This window comes from Anastrepha obliqua, chromosome 4 (assembly GCF_027943255.1).
Source record: "Anastrepha obliqua isolate idAnaObli1 chromosome 4, idAnaObli1_1.0, whole genome shotgun sequence".
In the NCBI taxonomy this organism is placed as follows: domain Eukaryota; kingdom Metazoa; phylum Arthropoda; class Insecta; order Diptera; family Tephritidae; genus Anastrepha; species Anastrepha obliqua.
In genome coordinates this window covers 55,681,020-55,704,408 of record NC_072895.1, presented here as the reverse complement: position 1 = coordinate 55,704,408, position 23,389 = coordinate 55,681,020, and the positions used below count along the sequence as shown (strand labels likewise).

At 35.4% G+C, this 23,389-nt stretch overlaps 1 protein-coding gene across 2 annotated transcripts in view; it reads left to right on the top strand.

The window, feature by feature from the left end:
- The window catches only part of LOC129243633 (syndecan), a 47,294-nt gene that overhangs the window by 22,111 nt on the left and 1,794 nt on the right, over positions 1–23,389 (top strand). Inside the window, exons 2-3 of one of the 2 annotated variants that reach the window (XM_054880804.1) lie at positions 22,983–23,000; positions 23,079–23,156. In XM_054880804.1, coding sequence (XP_054736779.1) covers positions 23,096–23,156 — 61 coding nt within the window. In that variant the 5' untranslated portion in view covers positions 22,983–23,000; positions 23,079–23,095. Of the gene's footprint in view, positions 1–22,982; positions 23,157–23,389 lie in introns of both variants that reach the window. The other variant, XM_054880803.1, reaches the window with a different exon arrangement.

The window sequence follows — 23,389 nt, the reverse complement described above, 5'->3', positions numbered from 1 at the left end:
AATTCGCATACGCTACCGCAGCAGAACTTCAATAACCAATAGCAACCTTTGACGGCAACGCATTTGTACGCATTCAATAACCATCGCTTGATTGATGTTAGTTCGGCAGCTGCCATTTATGGCAAAAAGGCTTTATGACGAAATGTAAGGAGCGTCAATGGATTTTATGAATCCGTATTGTTGTTATTGTTAGCAGAACACGGTTCTTGAAAATCTGCATCATAGTACAGATGCATGCATTAATGGCGCTACTGGATAGCAAGGACTTAAATTACATCACTTTCAAATAAACTTTTCGTTTGTCTGTTATGGATTAAACATAATTTGCAATAACAACAAACACAGTCATACTCTTTACACTTTATTTAATAACAATATTTTTTTTTAGTAAATTTAAGATATTTCAATAGACTCATCAGTAATTTCATGTCAAGTGATCCACGTATTTTGCATATTGTCGTAAATTCTTCTAAGTTTGTTTGTAAACTTGAGTACAATAAAAAGTAAAGTGAAGAGTTTTCAAAAAATTCCAATAGTTTTTAGATTTATTCAATGTTGAACATTTTGTTAGAATTTTTTAAAATAAAACAACTTATAAATTTTTCATATTATGTATACTTTCAAACAAAAATGTTTAGCATTAAATTATTTATTTTTGTTAACAACTTGTGGGACCATTTTTTTGTCGTTTTCGAAAATCATCTCTCGTCAGATTTATTTACTTATTTTTTTTATTGGTTGCCAAGACTATCAGTAATCCCTGCAAGTTTCATAATGAGACTCTCATAACTTTTTCAGTTATATTCAAATACGAATAATGAATCAGTGAAAAATCAGTGCAGAAACTGCTCTCCCAAAGTGATAGCATTCGTAGTCGTGCATACGCTCATGTGCAAGTCGATCGATCCGCCGCCACGTACAATAGTAAGCTGATACAAGGTATTTTCGCTGACAGACATTTGAATATAACTTTACAAGTTATCGGATTTCCAATTTTAAAACTAGCTGATATCTGAGCATAGTCTCACAAAACTATAATTGTTTCTCTAAAAAATTCATTTTAATGTATATTTTATCCAGAAATTAAAAAAAAAAATTATAAAATCAGTGGCTATCAAAAATGAACAACAACAGTTTTCCCGAAAATTTTAAGCAAAATAATAAATATTTTTCTCAAAGAATTTTTGTAAACGTAATTTATTTTAAAACGTTAAAAACAATGTTTTAAATGTCAAAAAAAAAATTAAGATATTTCACTTTAAAAAACCTAACCAAAATTTTCAATATTGATTGAATATCAAAATTATTAAATTTTTTTCAAAATTGTTTCGCTTTAGTTTTTATTATACTCAAACTTACAAATAAACCATTTTTACAAGAATTCACGACATGGTCGAAAATACTTGGATCATTTGACATGTTATCAAGCTCTTGTCTAATAATATTAAAATAAGCATAAACTTATTTTAAAATTTAATAAAATCTTTAAGAGAAGAAATCAAATAATAGAATCTGTAGAATTTATTCTTTCGCCTAAAATCAATTATTTTAATTTGAATAATTTTTCTAACAGTCTCCTTAAGTCCAACACGGCGTATGCGTAACCCGTATTTACGTAAATAGATAACGAAGCTTATGCAAAGCTTTCGTATTTTCTTGATAAACGCAACGTTTTGTAAGACGAACATTTTTCCTGGTGTTTGCGTGTAAATCCTCTTATGACTACAACTCTTTGCAGTTACGCATATCGAACGAAATTACACTTTTTACCAATTTTTACTTTGAATTCGACCTAAAAGAAAATTAAAACAAAAAACTTCTAATAAAAAGCTTAAGTAATTTCGCATTTTCACATATCCATAGCAGCTGGGACTTGTAGTAGACGAATAGTACTAAAGTAGACTATCATTCTATTGAGGCTGGGTTCGAAGACTACTGTGGACATGAAACACCAATTGGTAGAAAGTCTTTATGTGAGTAAAAGCGGGCATCCCTCGGTTGGCAATTGCAAACAAACTATTGTCGTTCTGACATGAACAGTCTTAATAGAAAATCATCTGCCGTCAGGAAACGGCACAAAACTGTAGGCATCTTCAATTGTGGACATCAAAAATTAGATGAAAAAGTCTAGCAACCATTTAATAAATAGTACAAGAACCAGCAACACATATGCTTATATAAAAACTATACGCTTCAATTTTGTATTAGAGAGTGTCTTCATTCCTAATATGTTGAGCGATCACTTTTCGTTAGATCTCGTTGGTGAACCATATCTTAACAGTTCGAAGAAGATTATTCCTTTAAATTCTCTTGATATTAAAATTAAAACAAACCTCTGACAAATGTCTATCAACAGCGGTTTTCAACTCGAAGTAGTTATCACCCGTATTTCACATATCTACTATCTTTTTTCTGGATGTATTTCAAATCTGATAAAAAACACTTCAAAATTAAATTTCGTCAAACTCTTATATAGCACCAAAAAGTCCTAGTTATTACCTTATAACTGGCTTATGGCACTTATTCAATGCATTATTTATAGCTCTCGTTTTTCGCTTGTTCTCTGTTCGCCCTCTTCATTTTCCCAATTTTCGTTTTTTGGTCTTCTAGCACATTTTCTTTTCACTTTTCTGCTATGGGATATGCTTTCTGTTATTTTCCACTGCGTTCTTTATTTTTACAACCATGTTGATAGTAAAATATAATTTATTGCACATCCCTGTTGACTTGAAACTCCCTCAAGCAACAATCGAAACTTGAGAATGAAACTAAAATAAAAACATAAAAACAGAAACTTTGTGCATAGTTATGAGTAGTTGGCAGAAAATTTGGTTCAACTGCGTATGCCGAATTTTGTGCAGGGGGGAAAACAAAATAGAGGAACATTGCAAACTTCGAAAAACAATACAATAATAAAAGAAGTAAATAAGTAAAGCATAAGTACGTTGTAAGGAGTGGCAAGAGTAAAAGTATTAAGCAACAAATAAAGTAATATAATCTTAACAAAATTAAAATTTGAGAATATCAAGAGCAACGCAAATTTTCAAAGCATATTCAACGAGAAAAATAAATTTGAATCGAAACTAAAATTAAGATTCAAGCCGCCGAAACCGGAATTTGCTGAACGTTATGATCGTTACTAGATTTACATTTTTCATATGTCTTAGTCTGTTTGTGAATACCATACAGTAGTAATTTGGACCACCTTCTTTTTATATTTAAGCATGTTTTCATATTAGTTTCTTTAAATTACGCCCGGGATTTCAAAGCTGATACAGAATTTCTTAATGTGTTCTACGGAGAGTTCACAGAATTAAGGGTATTTGGGTTATCTGCAACACTGCATATACCTTTAGTAATCAAATAGATTTGAATACTTCAAAATATTAAGCATTGCTAAGGTTCGTTTGGTAGACTTATCCTGATTTTCTGATCTATATACGAGGAAATCAATCTACATCCCCTTGGTCCCATTACAACTTGAGAAGGATATAATTATTTGGCATTAGCAGAACTGAATGCTTTCAAAAAGTTCTTTTTAGATATGCTGTTTAATCTTTACATTTCTCTGATGCCATCCGATCTGTTTTGTTGCTTTTAGATTTAAAATCTTCGAAAGGTAGGAGCTTCACCCCTTGTACTTTTGTACTTAGTTTTATCCAGGGAATTTTCGAGTTTGATTCTTTTTAGATAAGAAGAATTGGGTAGCTACTATCCATTTTATGCCAACAACGATGAACTAATTATGCTCGTAATGCACTTCTTTCCCATGCTATAAATAGACTTAACCAGTTCTCAACTACCATTCGGAATTCAGTGAGAGAGCGTAGGTTCGAATCTCGGTGAAGAAGAATGAAGAAAAACATTTTTCTAATAGCGGTCGCCCCTCGGCAGGCAATGGCAAACCTCCGAGTGTATTTCTGCTTTGAAAAAGCTCCTCGTAAAAATATCTGCCGTTCGAAGTCGGCTTGAAACTGTAGGGCCCTCCATTTGTGGAACAACGTCAAGACGCACACCACAAATAGGAGGAGGAGCTCGGCCAAGCACCCAAACAGGGTGTACGTGCCAATTATATATATATATATATATATATCTTTTGTGCTGCTTCTTTTGATGTGCTACCAGTTTTTGATGCAAGGCAGGGTTACATTCGATTTATTTTATAATCTGATTTGACACTTTTCTCATTGCATTGTTGCATAAATAAGGCTCTAATATTTTCGCTGAAAATCGTTCGTTCTAATAAATCCAAGGTTAACTGGACACCAATCAGTGGTACGAGTATCACATATAATTTTAGGGAAAAATAAATTTCAACGTTTCTCACTGAATTAAATTTCTTGTAGAAGAATACATGGCAATTAACTGCGCTTGTTATATGAGATATAGTATCATCAAATAAAAAATTATTACAAATCTATGCACATTTTAGCCGCTTAAAATTTGCGCTTGTTTTATTAAAATTTCATAGGCCATTTTAGTACATACCCAAACATTTTCTAAAGTTCGGATTATGAAGTTCATCATTTAGATGGAAATTCTTAAATGCTTGTAAATTTTGTATACAGATTAATAGTTTGATTTGTATTGTTTTGTAAATATCAAAAAAAATTAACTCGAAAAATATCGAAAATATTTAAAAATCGTGTTAATGACCGCATGAAATTATATAACTTTTCATAAAAAGGTCATCTTGAAGTTTTTATTTTAATAATCGGGCAAAATTATAGTGCCTGCCTTAGAGAGCACAAATTGCGGCCATTGGAATGCATTTATTTGTTGAGGAAAATATTAGGTTTTTCTGCAAAGATATTCAAAAGTAATATTTGAAATTTAATTCTGCGGTCCACACCCTCAACTTTCTTCTTTCATTTGATACCCACATGGTTATACTACGTCAAGTTTAAGCAATGTTATCGAGTTTTCCAGTGAAAAAAGCTGAGAAATGCTAAAAATTGATTTTCTTGAAAATTGTCCGTGATACAAAGCTCTGGTGCGTACCGATCAACTCTGTAAGCTTCTCCCCAACTAACATATATTAATTTACGAAAATATTGATATAAAAATGTCTGGTCACAAATACGCTCATATATTTCCTAAGATTTCAAGAAAGAAAAGAGGCTGCAATTTACTCATATTTTACTCGAGTTTCTTAGAACTCAAACTTGTATATAAATATATATATATATATATATATGTATGTATATGTATATATAATAATTGGGGCTTACAAACTTTTTGAGTGTATGGCCGAGCTCCTCCTCCTATTTGTGGTGTACGTCTTGATGTTGTTTCATAAGTGGAAGGACCTACAGTTTCAAGTCGACTCCGAACGGCAGATATTGTTTATGAGGATCTTTTTCATAGCAGAAAAACACTCGGAGATTTGCCATTGCCCGCTGAGGGGCGACCGATATTAGAAAAAAACTTTTTGTTCAGACTTGTTTACCTATGCATAATTTTTTACTTCATCATTGTTATTCAATATTTGCATATACACATACGAACAAATTGATAAAATGAAAAGTTATATGAACAACCTGGATCACTCATACGCCCAGGAGTCCCACCAATTTCTCTCCTAGCCAACAAAACCAAGTTTAAAGATTATGGTGTTTTCGCTTTTTTATACTCTACATGCATTATTCAAGCTTCGTAACTTGTTTTGCTTCGTTGGTACAAACATATACATAGTTACGGACAAATAAATACGCCCCGACAAATTGAAGCAATGCCCATAATATTTAATTTCCTAATATTTTTATATTTCCACTTGCACTATCATTCTTTAAAAGACCCTATTGCGGACTCCTATGTTGGCTGTCAAAAATTATTAATGCCTCTGTGACCAACGACACTCAGCGATCAACGAAAAGTACTGCATTATGAATTTTTTGTGTAAGTAGTGGCACTTAAACCCGCAACGGAAGCCATAGTATGTGGTCAACAGCCGTCCACGCTACTTCCGCTTATAAGATTTATAGAAAATAGCCCTTCCTCTGGTGGTTTCCACATTTTTACACATACAATTTTTTATTTTTATTGTTTTTGTCTGCTTGACAGTTCTAAGAAACATAAAATCCTCTGCTGTCATGGACTTTATTAGTTTATTAGTAAACTTTTTTTATATCATTCTTTTATATCTTTTCCAGCTGCTGACCTCCTTTACATCATCGGTATTTTGTTTGGTTTTTTTTGTTTTTTGTTCTGTTGCTTTCTAATTGAATACAGCACCGGAAACCGGAACTCACCCTACGTGTTTGTAGTCCACTTGAAATGAAATGTTCGTTTTTCTTCATAATTTTTCCCCCGTTTATTTCCTGTTTGTTTTTTTTTTGTTTATTATGAAAAAGGAAAATAAGAGCATAGTGGGAAAATTGGCACAGGATGCTGCTGAGACGAGTTTGTGAAAGTCAATGAAAATTAATTGGATTTTTGTGCAGTTTCTTCTCTTGGGGAAAATGCTGAAAACTTTTGTTAAAATATTTGAAAAAAAATACCTTAAATATGAATATTCTTCTTATATGTATATGCATTGGTATATTTACAAGAATGTACGCCATTATTTTTTGGCTTGAATATAAATTAAGAAATTCCTTTAATCGCCTATATCAATATCTCTACGTCTCATAGCATTTAGTGCTTTATTTCTAGATTGGTTCGCAATCAATGCAAATGCAACACCACGACCTTCATTAACATACCAACGCGCATAGAGTGCCACGCTTCAGCTATTCCCTCTCACACATACACTAAATTGTCGATAAAGGCAAAGTGGGCGCAAATATTGCATAAAATCGATGACGATTGGCAATTTCATTAAAATAGTTTTCCGCACGGTTGGTTAACAGTTTGCTAGCCACAGCCAATAAATGTAAATATGTATTTGTATGAATGTGATGCCATTAAGTTCTGCAGCCACTGAAGAGAGAGGAGAGTAAAAAAAAAATAGCGATTCAATTGCAATCACTTTCAAAAGCTGCAAAACAGCATTTGCCTATGGCAACAAAATGTTGCAGCAACGGTGGATGAAAGCAGGGACAGTGTGCGCTTATTTATCAGCTATTGAGCTTTCCACTGGTAAACCCCATAGATATATATGGTGTATACGGGTATGCACATAGCTTACAAAATTTCTCCCCTTAACATCTTCGCATACAAGACTCAGATGCCACATTCACCCACTTTGCCAGCGTTGAGTTTTTATGCGAATACGTATAGAAAGTGCTGACTCTCATGGCAATTCGATTAAGTAAATTATGTGGAAATAAAAGAAAAGTATATGCAAGTAATTTAATAAATACTTATAAATATGTTTACATAAATACTTATTCATTTAATAAGAGTAAGATATTTTACATATGTAGCGCAACCAAAACTTGTTTATCTGAGGACAGAGATAAGGCGGAGTTTTCATATATTATTTATGTATACGTGCATTTTGATACGAAAATGTGATAGATAGATAGATAAGAAGAGGTATTTTTCTTTCGGTTTCGTTCTTCCAATATTAGACGGAAAAGCGTAAGGATGTCAATGAAACTCTCGTCTCTTACTATGAGCACGTTTTCCAATTTTCGTTCTTATCAGACACCAATCATGGCAGTGAGGAGCTGGTAAAACATATGCGCCTGCTCATTTGCAGAATTTGCTGGGATGAACCCATACCAGCCAACTCCAACTCTAGTGTACACAGCCCAATGCTGAAATAAAATGAAATGGGTGATATTTTAATATGCGCCAATTACCGAAGAATCAGTAATAAGATCCTATTTAGCAAAAAGCATTTCATCAAGGTGGCACCGTGTTTATACCATTTAGACACACCAGTTCAGGCTTCTCTCTTAATTGCGTATTGGGGTTACACGCTATCGATAGCATCAATTAGTTTGTCACCAATGGGGCATCGAAAAATTGCAATATCGTTACTTGATATCGACTTATCATCTATTTGGGTTCGTCTTGAGGCTGGCTAAGTCTGGACTGGCAATGGACTTAAACACACAGGTTCTGAAGCTATTCGATACAATGGGCGAGAGTAGTAGCAGTAGAAGTTGAAAGCATTCACTGCGTTTGAAGTTGAGAAGGACTTAGCATCGGTTTGGGCATGAAAAAAAAATCGCTTAGACGGTTACTGCGGCAATAAAGAAGAAGGGTAAAAATAAACAAGGTGCTCATTTCTTAAATTTGTGAGCCAGTTCTCTTGTGATTAAGACATTTTTTTGTAAGCGTCTCTCATAAGTTTGGTTCCAGGAGGTTAATTCGTGCTGCAACCGTTCTTTTTAGCTCTTTTTATGGGAATTTCTGTTTAACGCGGAACTTCTGTAAAAAGATATCGCTGCACTGACGTCACAATTTCGATACTTTTCGTTTCATGTTTTAGAAGCTAGAAAGAAATACCATAAGTGCCAAACTTTCTATAAAGCGATGGATGACAGAGCAGATATTGTGCTATGCTCGAGTCTAAGAAATTGAATACATTTACCTCAGTTTTCCATTTGGGCAAGTAATTCTAAATCCCTGTAAACACACTATTTCTTTATTAAATGGGGTCCAAGGATTAGTTCAATGCATCACTACTTAAACGCGTAATTTCTTTTCATTATTATTTCATATTATTTCATTATTTTCAGGAAATATATACCTAATATAATAATATATTCAGAAAATGTACGCTACATGCTCTCTACATTTCCTTCTTCCTCTCAGCAGCATTACAAAACCCATATTTGTCTCCTGTTACTCACAAGATTCTCTGCAACGATTTTTATAAAGCTTGGCAACTTTCCTAGGACTTCCTACTTAGTTAAATCTGCAAGAAATGCATGTTTGCTTGTTTCCTTTCCTCCGTGATTCTCTCAGTTTCTTTTTAATTCTGCTTTTCAAACTCGAAAACTCAGATTATTTATAAGTTAAATAAAGGGAATCGCAGTGAAATGAAACGAAGCGTATTGAATCGAATTGAGAATCAACAGCTGGAATGTCCTTGCTCACCGCCTCGAGCTAGATGTGAAGGACTCCCGCAAAATAGCTGCAAAAGTTGCAGTGCGCGAATTTTATTTGAGGTTAAAAATATATACTCGTATATTACTACATGCATGCATTGCCTCCAATATCAAAGCTTAATGCAATGTATAAATATATAAATATATTTGTTGTTGTTGCTCAGATTGTGAGAAATGTAAACATTTGTTTTCCTTCTGACGCAGAGAAATTTTTATATCTAATGCAGAATTGAATGGGAATATTAGAACACCGTTCACTCAGCCGTGATAGAAAGTTTATATGTCAGCTACCGAAGTACGAGTATACGTGTATGGGTACCGTATATTCAGTCAAATTTTTACTGGAAGTCATTTCATAAAACGCACAATTTTCATTTACTTACTAAATTTTATTTTTTCAGCTCCAAAGTACTGAACGCTAAGCGCGCCAGATTTACTTTTGTCAATATTTTTAGTATTTAAAACAAAATTGGTTTTTATTTTTTGTTGTTTTTTGGTATCCGTTAACGCTGAAAGCAAAGTTTGTATTATGACTGGTACTCCGAATAAGTACAGGCTTTGATTGGAAAGTAATGAGCCTTTCCGCGCGGAGCGTCTGCCAAGCGATCAACCGAATCGGCTGGTAGGGGAAAATGATCGTTGGGCCTTCCCCTTCCACTAGAAACCGGTCTCAGTTCGCTGGCAACGGCGGTGCAGTTATCATCGCTCCGCGCGTGAAAGCTGTTTTAAAAGTGTGTTAGGATTTTGCAACGATCGATCGAAAATGCAACAATCGTTGGAGCAGCGTTACTCGATCAAATTTTGCGTAAAGCTAAACAAAACGAGTACCGAAACCATTGGGCTACTCAAGGATGTTTACGGGGACCAATCTCTGTCCAGTACCCAGGTAAAGCGGTGGCACAAGTCGTTCAAGAAAGGCCGGGAGGACGTCGAAGACGAACAGCGATCTCGAAGGCCTTCGACGATGCAAACAGACGCCTTTTTCTGCACTTCTGCATTGGCAAAGATGGGGGTTCCGGTGCTTCCCCACCCTCTCTACAGCCCAGACCTATCCCCTTCGGACTTCTTCTTGTTCCCGCGCCTGAAAAGAAAGCTGTACGGGAGGCGTTTCGACTCGATCGAGGCGATCCAAAAAACTGTGACAGCGGAATTGAACGCGATTCCGGCGGATGAGTTTAAAAAATGTTTCCTGCAGTGAAAGGACCGCTACCAGCACTCAAGGGTCCTATTTCGAAGAATATTAGTTGTACAAAGGTTTAATAAACCTGTTTAAAAAAATAAAGCTCATTACTTTTCAATCAAACCCTGTAATTACATTAAGGTCATCGAAAAAGGACATCGAATACACAAATCGGGACATTTCTTGTGAATGCTTTAAACCAAACTCTCTCGACGATCAATTGTTACTACTTTCGGAAGGACTTCTTCTTTGTCGTTAGGGTGTATGTCACGGAATATGAAAACATGTTCACACGAGGGCCACATAAACGCTTTCCGATTGCCAAATCGGCACACCAGGCCGATATTTTGATGAATCAGTCAACCCTTACGGGGTAATTGTGTCTAAACTTCTTAAGCATTCTCGAATGTAATCCTGCACAAATCTGAGATTTTGAATAAACTCTGCCTACTTCTCATCCCTACAGCTCCCCAGAAAATCGTGCTGGCGACGAGAAGACCAATGACTTTGCACCCTGATAGTATTTCCGTCAGTTGTACTACATTCATTTTAGAAAGCCTAAGAGAATGTTGACAACAATGTGCATTCTACGCTGATAACCAGTTTTGCCTTCAATTTTGATACAGGTTTCTAGGTGAAAGCATGGAATTTGTCAGTCATCCGCAGCCCTTATGCAAAATGCTTTCAAATGATTACCAGGATAATTTTACGTTGCTGGATAATTAATTAAATAATCAACGCGTCCGACTTTATGATTTTCATGATTTGTATCGACATTTCCGCTGAGTCGTTGTAGTAGACACGTTGCTGTTGCATTCGATACAATATTGCGTTTATAAAGAGTACAAACTTTTTTGACCTCTTGCTTCGCCCTTTCACTTCGGTTATAGTGTCGAAATGAAATGGAAGGGAATTGTTGATGGGCGGAATTCTCGGACAGAAGATTTAATGGATAGGAACAGACTGGTCGGGTGGATATTAATTACTTCTCTGCAAACTTTTCAGTTTTTTTTAAGAATCTTACCATTTTTTGGAGCGAAAGAGAATGTAGCTCGTCTATTCTCACTATATTCTATTCTAAAATGTTCCACCTAATTCGAACAGTGACAGAGAAAATACCCTTTACTTTTCTTATCCTCCAAATAAAACGTACGCTGTGGTTGGTCGGTGATGTCTATGCCCGTAATTAGTCAGGGGTATCAGGGCTCGTGACTTGTTCATCTTCTGAGAAGCAGTTTTGTTACCATGCTATTAAGCCTTTTTAGGAAATACTTGGGCATAATGGTCATCAGACAATATCAAACCTCCGAATTTGTTTCTATCGAGAAAAAGCTCCTGATAAAAAATACCCATCTGCCAGTTGAAGGCGGCGTAAAACTGTAGGTCCCGCCATTTGTACACAAATATCGAGACTCACACCACAAATTGGAGGAGGAGGAGCTTGTACTGATGCACTTTAATTTTAAAACGCAGTCCTTTTGTGTTGAACGGATCCGGTGGAAAGCAGAACTTCTTCACTTTTTAGTATCAGTTTGATGTCATGTATGTATAAAAACGAGTATAAATGGCCCCTCAGCATTTTTGCCGTATTAAGTATTCTATCTCAAAAACGATTTAATTTTGAGCTACTTGTATACATATATTATTAAGAGAGTCATTTTTTAGAGAGTCATATATAAGTAAATTAAATCAAATTGAGTTCAAAAAATTGCTTTGTTCAGTCCAATACCTTTTTGAAATACTTCGCGCCATGAAAAGCAAAAAAAAAAGTAAAATTTCACCTTCATATGAATCTTCACCGGCATTCAAGCAATGAAACAAAATTCGCCCCTAAAAGCCGGCCACATTACCAGTTTTCCTTGCATTTTCAGCTTCTTCACATTTCCAATAAGCATTCATTAGTAGATCTATACGAACTGTTAACCAGAATTTTGTCGAAATTGGAAATCAAACCACCTCTCATCTCTCTACCCATCCTATGGCATACCAACTTCTCATTTAATTACGCATATCACTTTGCTCTAACTCGCTCAGTCATCTCGGTTCAAAGGCATGTCTTAGCCACGGCTACAATTTGCACCATTTGTGACTGGCAACTATCAACGGACAGTGACCGACTTTGCCATTTCGCTGAAAATGACGCTGATATTCCACTTGTTCCCCCCACATATGCGCTACTCAAATGCAAATCAGGCAAATAACGCAAATGGCTTGTGCGGCTACTGCACAGCCACCATTTCCATTTGCAGTCAAATAAAACAAATTCCTCGTATGTGGGGCTGATATGTGTGCGTGTGTGCTTTGATCTTTATCTAAGCGGATGGCCGTTCGGATGTGCGCGCTTTCGAAGCATACTTACTATCTATATTGTGGTGCACTGCGGTAATTTTGGTTTGGAAGCTGTCATAAAGATATCAGGCATTCAATTTACTTATTGCTTTTAAGGCCAGTTGAATCAGTTACGTTTGTGTGAAATATTAGGAAGTAAGCTTTTGGGAAAACGTGGAGCTTAAGGGCTCATATGACCTAATTCATAGACTCATATAAATACAAATCCAGAAGTTATCGAACTGATCTGCATTATTAGAAAATAAGAGGTGATCAATTTATAGGTATCGGATTTAAAATTAAACAACCTAAATCCAGATTGATTGGGCAATATTTATTATTTTTATGTAGAACTCTTCACGACATTTATGTTTTAAAGATAATCCCTTTCGAATGTTGACCGCAACTGCGCTGTAATTCGGTCATCTGTAAGCACCAACTTTTAATGACTGGCTGGAGGACTCCGGTCTGTATCTCGTGAATAACTTTAGTAATGTTGGCTTCCAAAGCATCAATCAAACCTGGTTTATCTATAAAGCATTTAGATTTTACATACCCCTACTAATAAAAGTCCAAAGTGTGATATCACACGATCTAGGTGGCCAATCCACCACTCCACTGGTCCGAGACGAGAAATGAATTGCTCACCGAAACGACGACGCAGTAAATCCGTTGCTCAACGGGCTATATGACAAGTAGCGCCGTATTGTTGGAACAAAATTTTATGGAGATCAAGGGCTTCAATTTGCGGCATCAAAAAGTGGTTTGTCGTGGCGCAATAGCATTCGCTATTCACTGTTACACTGGCGTCAGTCTCGTGTTTGCGGAAATATGGGCCGATGATTCATCCAGGCCATTGGTCGCACCAAACGATTGTTTTCAATGGCTGGTCCTGAATAGCTTCGGGTTGCTCTTCAGCCCAAATACGCCAATTGGCTTATTAACGTAGCCATTAAGCCAAAAATGGACCTCATCTTGAACACTATAAGTTGGCCTGAGCGCGCGATAAACACTTTTCACAGAGCGTCGATTTTCGTAATACAATTGTACGATTTGTATACGTTATTGAGGTGTAAGTCTTCCCATAATGAAATGTCAATGAATACTGAAAACAAAAATTTATTTAGTTTCACAATAGTCACGCGTGATCTGTCAAAAACAACTCTATTGGAAAAAGTCCTTCAAATCTAATCACCTTTAGGACCTTGCAAGCTTTTCAAACTTATTTCGATTTCTGTTACAAGTCGTATATCTTTTACAAAAAATTTATTTGGCACTTATTTTCTCATAATTCTCTAAATATTTGAACCTTTGACAACGACCCGTTTCAAGGTTTTCGTATCAGTACGCCAAATCTTCTCGAGCTTATTGGCATAGGCCACAATATTTAGCTTCAGAGAAAGAAGTTTAATGGTGTCAAATCGCAAGATATTTGCGATTTTTAACCCCGTTACTTCATAAAATCATGCGTCTTAGGAAACTCGTTCGCATCATGTTGAAACCACATATTATCCAAGTCCATGTCCATGTCCATGAGTTCAAGCCATAACAAGTATGTTATCATCCAGTACCGGAACAGCGTTGCCGCATCATTTTCGAAGAAGTGTGTCCAATGACCCCGCCAACGCAAAGGCTACACTTTTCCCACTAACTCCTTGTGGGTGCATAATTTTCTCATGAATGGCATGTGGGTTTTCTGTAACCCATATGAGGCAGTGTTATTTGTTAAAGTATTCGTTTAACAGGTTAAAATGTGCATCATCACACACGACCGAACGACCATTTTCACAAATCCTTTGGATTACTTTCCCGCGATGTTTCCTGTAGTACGGATCGGCTGAAAAGTATAATATTTAAGTATCGTAAATAATTTTTGTGAAAGATCTGTATCATCCTTGAATTCATTTTTATGTATTTTTTCCGGGTTCAAACCATATTCTTGGCTTACAGGAATCAACTTCCTTGTTGTGGAAAGAAGTGTGTTGGAGAGGATTAATAGGTATAAACATTTTCTGAGCAGTTTTCTTTAGATATAGAAGATACTTTAATACTATCCAAATAACTCTGACATCAAATTATATCTTGAAACGCCTTTTTTGATCCAATTTGGCTCATATTCCAAAAATATAATCGTAAGTGAAAAAATAATAATTTTCCAAAAAACAATGTACCCGCTATTTCTTTTTTTTATTCTTTTTTGGTCTTATTTAGAAGTTTTAGTTTTTTTGGGGTGTTTTGAAAAGTAAAGTCTGTGGGAATAAGCCAAAAGTCCTTCAAAATTTTAATTATCGCATGACAGCTTGTAGACGTGCTCTTACATTTAAATGATGTTAAATTATTAAGTGCCTTATTTTGAATAAAAATAGTGAAACATTACAGAAACTTAATATTTCCATGTTTTATTATATCTAGACGCGTCCTTCGAAAGACTCTTTACAATCACTTAAATATTTTATTACACTAAAATGTATGGTTCCTTTTGGCACAAATTCAGAATATGCCAGAAGCTTGAATGTGCAAATTTCTCAATTATTACTTAATGGGTTGACTTCACTATATTATATGCCCAAACCCACAATACCACGCCTGCAAGGAAACCAAAAATAGGAATAATAAGAAACCACAATTTCTAACTTTCATGGCGCAATAAACTGTCAAACCAAATTTCCCAGCATTTTTATTTCTACACATCTATGATAAGAGGTGCGATATTCTATTGCGCAGCACTTGCTTGACGCTGACAACCACTGGAATGATAATCTGTTTGATGGCTATTAAAAATTTTATTACATTTATTGGAAGAAGCCATCCTTCTCAAAATATCTTCCCAGTGCCTTTATTAGGAAGTGATTTAGTGGAAAGATTGACATAGTGCCGCCAACACTATGGGAAACATTTCGTACTTGAATGCATCTGGTATGACAAAAAAAACATAACTCAACAACATTTAATTTTTAATGGTGGCAAATTTCAATCTTAAACTTTACCAAAAATCTGTTGCAATTTATATGGTCCCACACCCACTCCATACTGCGTTCCCTTCTGCAACATTTTGACCTTTTATTTCCACAGTTTCTCAATTCCACTTGATTTGTTTTCGCAATTAAATTTATTCACATATTTTCATTACACTTTTATTGCCAAGCAACTTTTGTCTCGTCTTTGTTGCTCACTTTTTAAGCTATATTCTATTTGTTTTACCCACTTTTCTTGACTTTGTGCACTTGAAGTTAATACAATTTGTGTGTCCTTGATGCATGTTTGCATGTATGTATGTTTTATATAATAAAAAAAAAAAACAAAAAAATACTCATACTGGCAGCTTGTGAAGAAACAAATACTTAGAGACAAGACTATTACAAGTAAACAAAAAATATTTAGAAAAAAATTGGAACATGGAAGCAAAAATTGAATGCAGAATACTGCAAAAGAACTCTTATATATTTTATATTTTATTTGGAAATTCCAATTGAAGAACCACTTGTGTTTTTACTTATTTTCCATAGTAAAATATTTGAATTTAATATTTGTTGGAAATAAACAACTAATCTAATAAAACTAAGCTAATTGAATGGCCTTTGTGTACCGATTTGTGAAATATTCAGCTTTAAATAAAATCACTGAAAATTTAAAATACAATATTCAACATTTTTAAATAAATATTTTTGCAGAACTAAAACCAAATTAAATTAGAACAAAATTCAAGTATAAAATTTTTGGTGAGTGTTTCAATGTTGTCCGGCAAATAGAAAGCCGTACAGTTTTATGCACAGTTTTATAGCAAAACTGCCACATCTGTGTAACGGAAAACCCACACGTGGTCGTCGAGAATTCTGTACAGTCTCCAGAAGTGGCAGTTTGGTGCGGATTTTTGAGTGGTGGTATAGTGAACCCATTTTACTTTGCAATTTAATGCTGCTGGGAACTCTATTTCGATCAATGATGAGTGCTACAGGGACATACAATTGAAAGCATGTACTAGGACAATCCTTGGTTTCAGCAGTATGGCGGGCCATACAGCCCATGCCACTATCGATCTTATGTTTTCGATGTTTTGAGTTTAGTTATTGTGTCAACCGCCAACTGTTTCGGCGATGGCAATTGACCACCTCTTAGCTGTGCTTTGACGCCGTAAGACTTTTCCGTTTCCGGTGTTTTATTTTCGTGTGAGTGAAAGTCAAATGATTTGCAAGCAATATATTCACAATTTAGGCTCTTAAGCCGAATATTGAGCAAGCCGTTCGTGAGAAAGAGTCAGAAACCGCCACCAATTCATTCAGCTATCTCTCATTAGTTATTCGTAAAACTTGCTCAAGAATAGGTAGCTTACAAGTCTGTATGAGTATGCCTATGTCATTGTCTGTATACTCATAAGTCAGTTTGATGCCAAATCTCACTAGGCCCTACAGGCCCTCTCCTCGATGCCGCAATGACCCGGAGCTCGCGTTACCTTGGAGCGAAATGGCTCAGCCACCTCGTTAAGCCATGTGTGGTATGACGCGGTGTTCATGGCATCTTTAGAGGTTGTCGACTGCTGCATGAGCCCCCTGGCTGTATATCATCTCCAGATATCGTATAGCACTGAACCAGTGTCATGATTTTTATTATTGTTATTAGTGCAGCCTAAAAAACACTTCAGTAGTCGGGAAGTTGAAAGCTGAAGGAAATCTCCCGCTATTCGTAATATACACCTCCACTCAGCCTACCCTCAAGCAGAGAGCCATCAGTGTATTCATAATTTCCCCGCTTCTACTTTTTCCTTGAGGGTTGTGAACATTATAATGGCGGTTGTGGACAAGAGGTCATAGTGCACCTATCGGGGAACCGCCAAAAGACCAATTAGCATCTTACCGTGGCCGTAGTAGCCCATGTTTGACCACTTACTTAAGTTTTTCAATCTTATTTCCGCATTGCTAGCTACATATGTATTTTACCTTCAAGTCTACTGGAAGGAAGTTAAGTATCACATATAATACTTTCGATTTTGTGATTGATATTGCATCGGTTATGAGATCAAATGCGAGTCTTTGAATCTTTCAACCTTTCTCAAGGTCACCCCACCGTACTACAATACCATAGTAGAAAATTGCCTAACTGCTGCTGTGTAGAATCAATGTGTTATTCTGGGTTTCATTCTCCATATTTTCCCAATTAACTTTCTTGCTTTACGTACACTATCTGCAACTCTGACTACCCAATCAGGCTTCCATACTTTTATGTTACTCAAAGACGGAGTAACAACATTCGTTATATATTTTTGTACTTCACCTGACCTTTGCTTTGTTGACTGAAAATACCGCACGAACTTATTCATAGACCTAATATATTTTTGGAATATTGCGAAATGCGAGCGCTCTTTTGATAAGCCTTTTAATAGCCCTTTAAAGTTTAACCATTTTACGAAAAACTTAACTTTTACCCCAGATTGATTAAATTGAAATATTTCACATCGAACAGCCAACATCGGTGGAACCCACCAAGCTTTCCAATTAATATTTATCATAAGGAGTATATTTTTGGCCTCTTTTGCTTCTTACTTTCAGGCAATTCCATATGTGTGTGTGTGCGCGCTAACAAGCCCATAATACTCAGCAATCCATCAATTCATCCACTGATTTGCTTGTCTGTTTGTTTGTCTTCCGGTACATGCATCCATTACTCATACTACGTTAGCGAAATAATCTAATCTCTTCACTTCAACCACAATTCAAGTCAGTCAATATCTTACAGTGCTAATGATGCTGATGAAGACACTGATTATGGTTTTTCAACAGCACCAGCGAAAGTTTGTGGCGTTCATTATTGTTATTATTTTTGTTTTTTTTTTTTGCTTATTTCTTCGGCGCTTCCTTATCTGTGCGTTACTATGCTATGCTTTACATTGCTTTTGATCTTGATAAAAAGTTTTGGAATGCCTAATGGGCTAAAATAAGGCACTATATAAAGGATTTAAGAGTTTATATATGTATGTTATGATATGTATGCATATTTACAATAGAAATCCGTTGGTTTTTTTATTGCAGAAAAAAAAAGTCCAAAAAAATATTCTGCATTTGTTTTGTAACTAATTTCCGCTAACAAAAGTTGTGCTACGTCACTTTTCGCGCTAGATAATTTTTAATTTTAATTTCCTTTTCACATTTTTTCTATTATTCGCAATGGAAATTTTTTCAAAATAAGATTCAAGCAAAACTTTTCTTGCAGTCTCTTCAGTTTTATTATTCAAATTTTGTCAACTCATTATACATTCTCGCGCATTTTTTTCCAAGCTCATACCCATTTTTATTCCATTTCTCATAATTTCTTCCATTTCTTTGAGTAAAAAAAGGCATTGGACATTCTTATTCATTCACTGGATATACATACTATAATTTTAGTATAAGCTCCATCATGTCTGCTATTCGCTCTACAAATTCTCTATTCATGCTTTAGATACGTTGACTTGCTACAAAGGTACACCTGTATGCCATCGCACACATTCATGTGTTTTATTTAAACTTTCTGACGACGGCGCTAATGCATATGTAGATGTGTGTAACTCGACCCTGCCATCGACTCTAGGCACGTATACCTTTCAGCAATTTTATATCAAACAGTTTGACACGGATACATAGACACACATGCGTGAATACTTGGTATTGTTTGCCAAATGCATGAGAGCCAGTGAGTGAAGGTGTGCAGGCAGTGATAATTTCCACGTGGCAAGTCTAGACAAAATTTACACGTGTCGTAAGCATTTTTGCCGATGACATTATTTGCAGATTGGCCAAAAATAGTTATTGTAGAGACACTAGTGTGCAAGTATGTATGTATGTGATAGCATATATTATATTTGTGCGTATTCTTTTGAAATGAATTCATTCATTATTCCACTATCCTATAAAACTGCGCACAGATAATTTTTTCTAAATTCTAGTTAAAAATTTTGCAATTTTGTTTAGAAATTTGAAATTTTGATTATTATGGTATTTATTATAGAATGAAGCATATTTTTATAAGCAAAGTAATTGAAATTAAAAAATAAACATTATTATTTTTATTCAAATGGCTATTTATGCACTACGGCCTGAAAATATATACTTTGCAGCTATGTAGTCTTCTCTTCTTCTTAATTGGCGCGATAACCGCATACGCGATTTTGGCATAAGTTTAACAAAGCGCGCCAGTCGTTTCTTTCTCGTGCTAACCGGCGGCAGTTGGACACACCAAGTGAAGCCAAGTCGTTCTCTACCTGATCTTTCCAACGCAAAGGCAAAGTGATGTCAATATCAGTGGCATACGCCAACATCTGTACGCTCTTATAAAATATTGTGCCTGAGCGATTAAGTTCTGCGGCTCGTACGATCCTCTCCAACATCAGGTTAAAGAAGTCACACGACAGCGAGTCACCCTGTCTGAAACCTCGTTTGATATCAAACGGCTCGGAGAGGTCCTTCCCAATTCTGACGGCGCTGCTGGTGTTGAGCAACGTCATCTTGCATAGCCATATTAGTTTTGTGGGGATACCAAATTTAGACATCCCGGCATACAGGTAAATCCTTTTCGTACAGTCGAATGCACCTTTGAAATCGACGAAAAGGTGGTGTGTGTCCATTTTTCTTTAATGGGTCTTTCCCAAGATTTGGCGTATTGTAAATATTTGGTCGATGGTAGAGTTTCCAGGTCTAAAGGGCTTCAGCCTTTCACACAATACGATCGCTAGAACCTTATAGGCGATATTTAGAAGACTAATCCCGCGGTAAATAGCACAGATTCCAGGATCGCCCTTTGGATTGGGCAGAGCACACTTAAATTCCAATCGGCAGGTATGCTTTCATCCGACCATATTTTGCATAGGAGCTGCGCCTGCTGTGTTATTCTTTAGCCGCTTTATCGCTATTCTCACCTTGTCATGGTCGGGTAGCGGAACGACAATTCCGTCGTCAACGATTTAGGTAACGGGATCTTCATATTCTCTGTGACATGCGCAGCTATCACTATTTAACTGGTTCGCGAAGTGTTCCCTCCATGTAGTCTACTCATGCAATTAATGAATCCTAAAACTGCTATAGGCTTCCCAGGTAATTTAGTCTACGTTGTGAGTCTACATGAATCATTTTCTACCACACCAATTTTTTTCACGTGGTAGTTAAGTTTACAATGTCCTGTTAATAGTTCAGTGCAAAGTTGAATGCCATTTTGCTGAGCTTAGGGATTGCCTCTACATCTACGTTCTACATCAATAGTCTTTTTGATTGCCGCATGCCCGTTTGGGCTCTCCAGTACTCGATTAGGCCTCGTTGTTTCCACTCACTTAGCTAGGCACTTTTGAAGCTGCTATTTGCCCCGCAGAATGATTCAGGGCCTATGAGGGTGTGGTTGCATTCTTTTTCGCTAAAGTGTCTACAATTTCATTCCCTTCGGGTCCCTCATATCCCGGTCGCTCAACAGAATAACAAAACTTCTTGATGTTAAAGTTTCGAGAATTTTGAAAAATTCCCAGACCAACCTTCATTAGAATGAATAGCTATCTAGCGGTTTTAGAGCTGCTTGACTGTCAGAGAGAATGTTGATATTGGCACCACGCATGCCTCTACTAAGATATTCTCTGAGACTTAGTTCTGGACCTCCGCCTAAAAAATGGAAGTCGCTTTTCCTATTGCAATTGCCTTCTTGAAATGTGGTCCGACAACTCCAGCCCCGCCCCTGCGGCATCCTATTTTGGACCCATCAGTAAATCACATCTGTGCGCGCTGTTTTAAAGATATTTCATTATTATTTTTTTTTACTAATTTTTTTCCATCTTGTCATAGACTGTCAGGCTCGGTGAGTTCGAGATTAAATCCATAATCCCCACATGTCCTGTTAGATGGCCTTCTTTAAGATGAAATAGATTGAAAAGCCTTAGGGCTGCAAAAATATATAAGTAAATAGTCAAAACTGAGGAATAGGTTGTGTCTTTATAATAATTCCCGTAGATGTAGTTTAAGTTTGGTTTAGATTTAAGCGGAATATTTCAATGTAGCAGGTAAGTAATTTCTAAATATAAGCAAATAGATTGATTAAAAAGATTATTGAAGAATTATTTGAAAAAACAACTTTAAATAGCAAAAGCTTATTTCATGTATGTAATTCATTTATATAAATATTGAACAAGTTTAGTATTTATTTGCTGGAAATTTGGCATGCGTGTATTTGTAATATTGCGCTTTTTGCATTGTAAGTAGTCGTTGAACTCTACCACCATATTTAAAAATATATCAACGTATTATAATATATTAGCCTACAAATAAGTTATTTTCTTGATGCCAGCACGCTAAATTTATTCTATGGCCAAAAAACTGAAACACCAAATTTTATAACAATTATTTGTTTTAATATTTCCACGAAAATTACCATTGAATTCTCATTCAAAAATACACTTTCCCGTAATTTTTCTATAGAATGTTTACAGATCGATAACGTTTTATCCATCCCTTTAATTTCCCTCAAGAAAAGATTATACTTCAGACGACTAAAAAATGCTAACAACTTTTTATAGCATTCCTGAAACAGCCCACATTACAAAAAAAGTTAAAAATAAACAACAACAGAATATTTATCTCATAATTTTTGATTTTTAATTTTAGTATAATATTTTGGATTTTTTTGAAAAGAAAGTACAGACGGTGATGCAATCATATCAGATCTGTAAAAAATGTTCACCAAATTTACGGATAAGTGCATTTTGTTCATTTGAATTGATTGATAATTTTCATATCGTTTGCGGCACGGGTAAATATGGCATAAAATAAATAAAAAAATAGAATCTCATGGCCGTAGAACAAATTTGAAACATAACTTGAAACAATTGTTTTTGGGCATTCTAATACATATACATATAAGTACACGTAAAAAAAGTATCTATTAAATTAAATTATCCAGTAGTTGTTGCTGCGCCGTAGAATTTGCGCTTTGAATGTTGCACAAAAAAAAAAAAGGATTTTCAGAAAATAAAACTAACCAGCACTCATTCCACATCCTCTCATCAAAGCAAAATTACTACTAACACAAACAAACTTTATTATTATGCCTAGCCAACTAAATAAAAATTGTTGAAGCAAAAAATTCTATGAATTATTATTTTTAAATTCAGTGGTCATAGTTTTATTTTGCTAGTTCAAAGTCTGATTAACAATAAAACCAGTAAATCGAGGTAATAATTGAATTTGTTGCTTTATTTTTAATCTAACTTTTAGCTCGCAAAATAGGAATTATAACATTCTATATAAAAATCGTAAATATTTGTTTGCTAGGCACGTAAATGAAGAAAGAAATATACAATTTAAGAATTCCTTGTTATTTTTTTTTTTAAAGCAGACTAACAACAGGACAAAGAATTTTTATAGCCAATGAAAACTTAAATCGAGAACTCTAACCAATTTGCTCTTTCTTTATATTTCTTTCTCTCTCTTCCCAATTAATCGCTCGCTTGCTTACGCCAAACACAGGTGGCAACACTAATCAAGGTAACACCATACACGAATTGGATACAAATAACATTAATAGCCAGCCGACAGATACTAAAGTGATCGAACATACCACAGGCAACGAAGTACTCATCATGAATACCAGCGACGACGATCGAACGGCGAGTTTCTTCGCACAGCCGGGCATCTTGGCAGGTGAGTGGGCTACCGAAGAAGCTTATCAAATATACAAATATTTAATAAGTAGCGCAAAATGAATCACCCTCCCAGAAGATTTATAATTGTCGTAAATAACGTCATGCGTCAATTATATTTGACACTTGTTAACTATAGTAAATCCCTCAAATTCATTTTTTTTTTATTTAGTAAAAAATGTATGCAAAACTAGAATTGGGTGATTAATTTTTGATGATAGATTGCATACATAT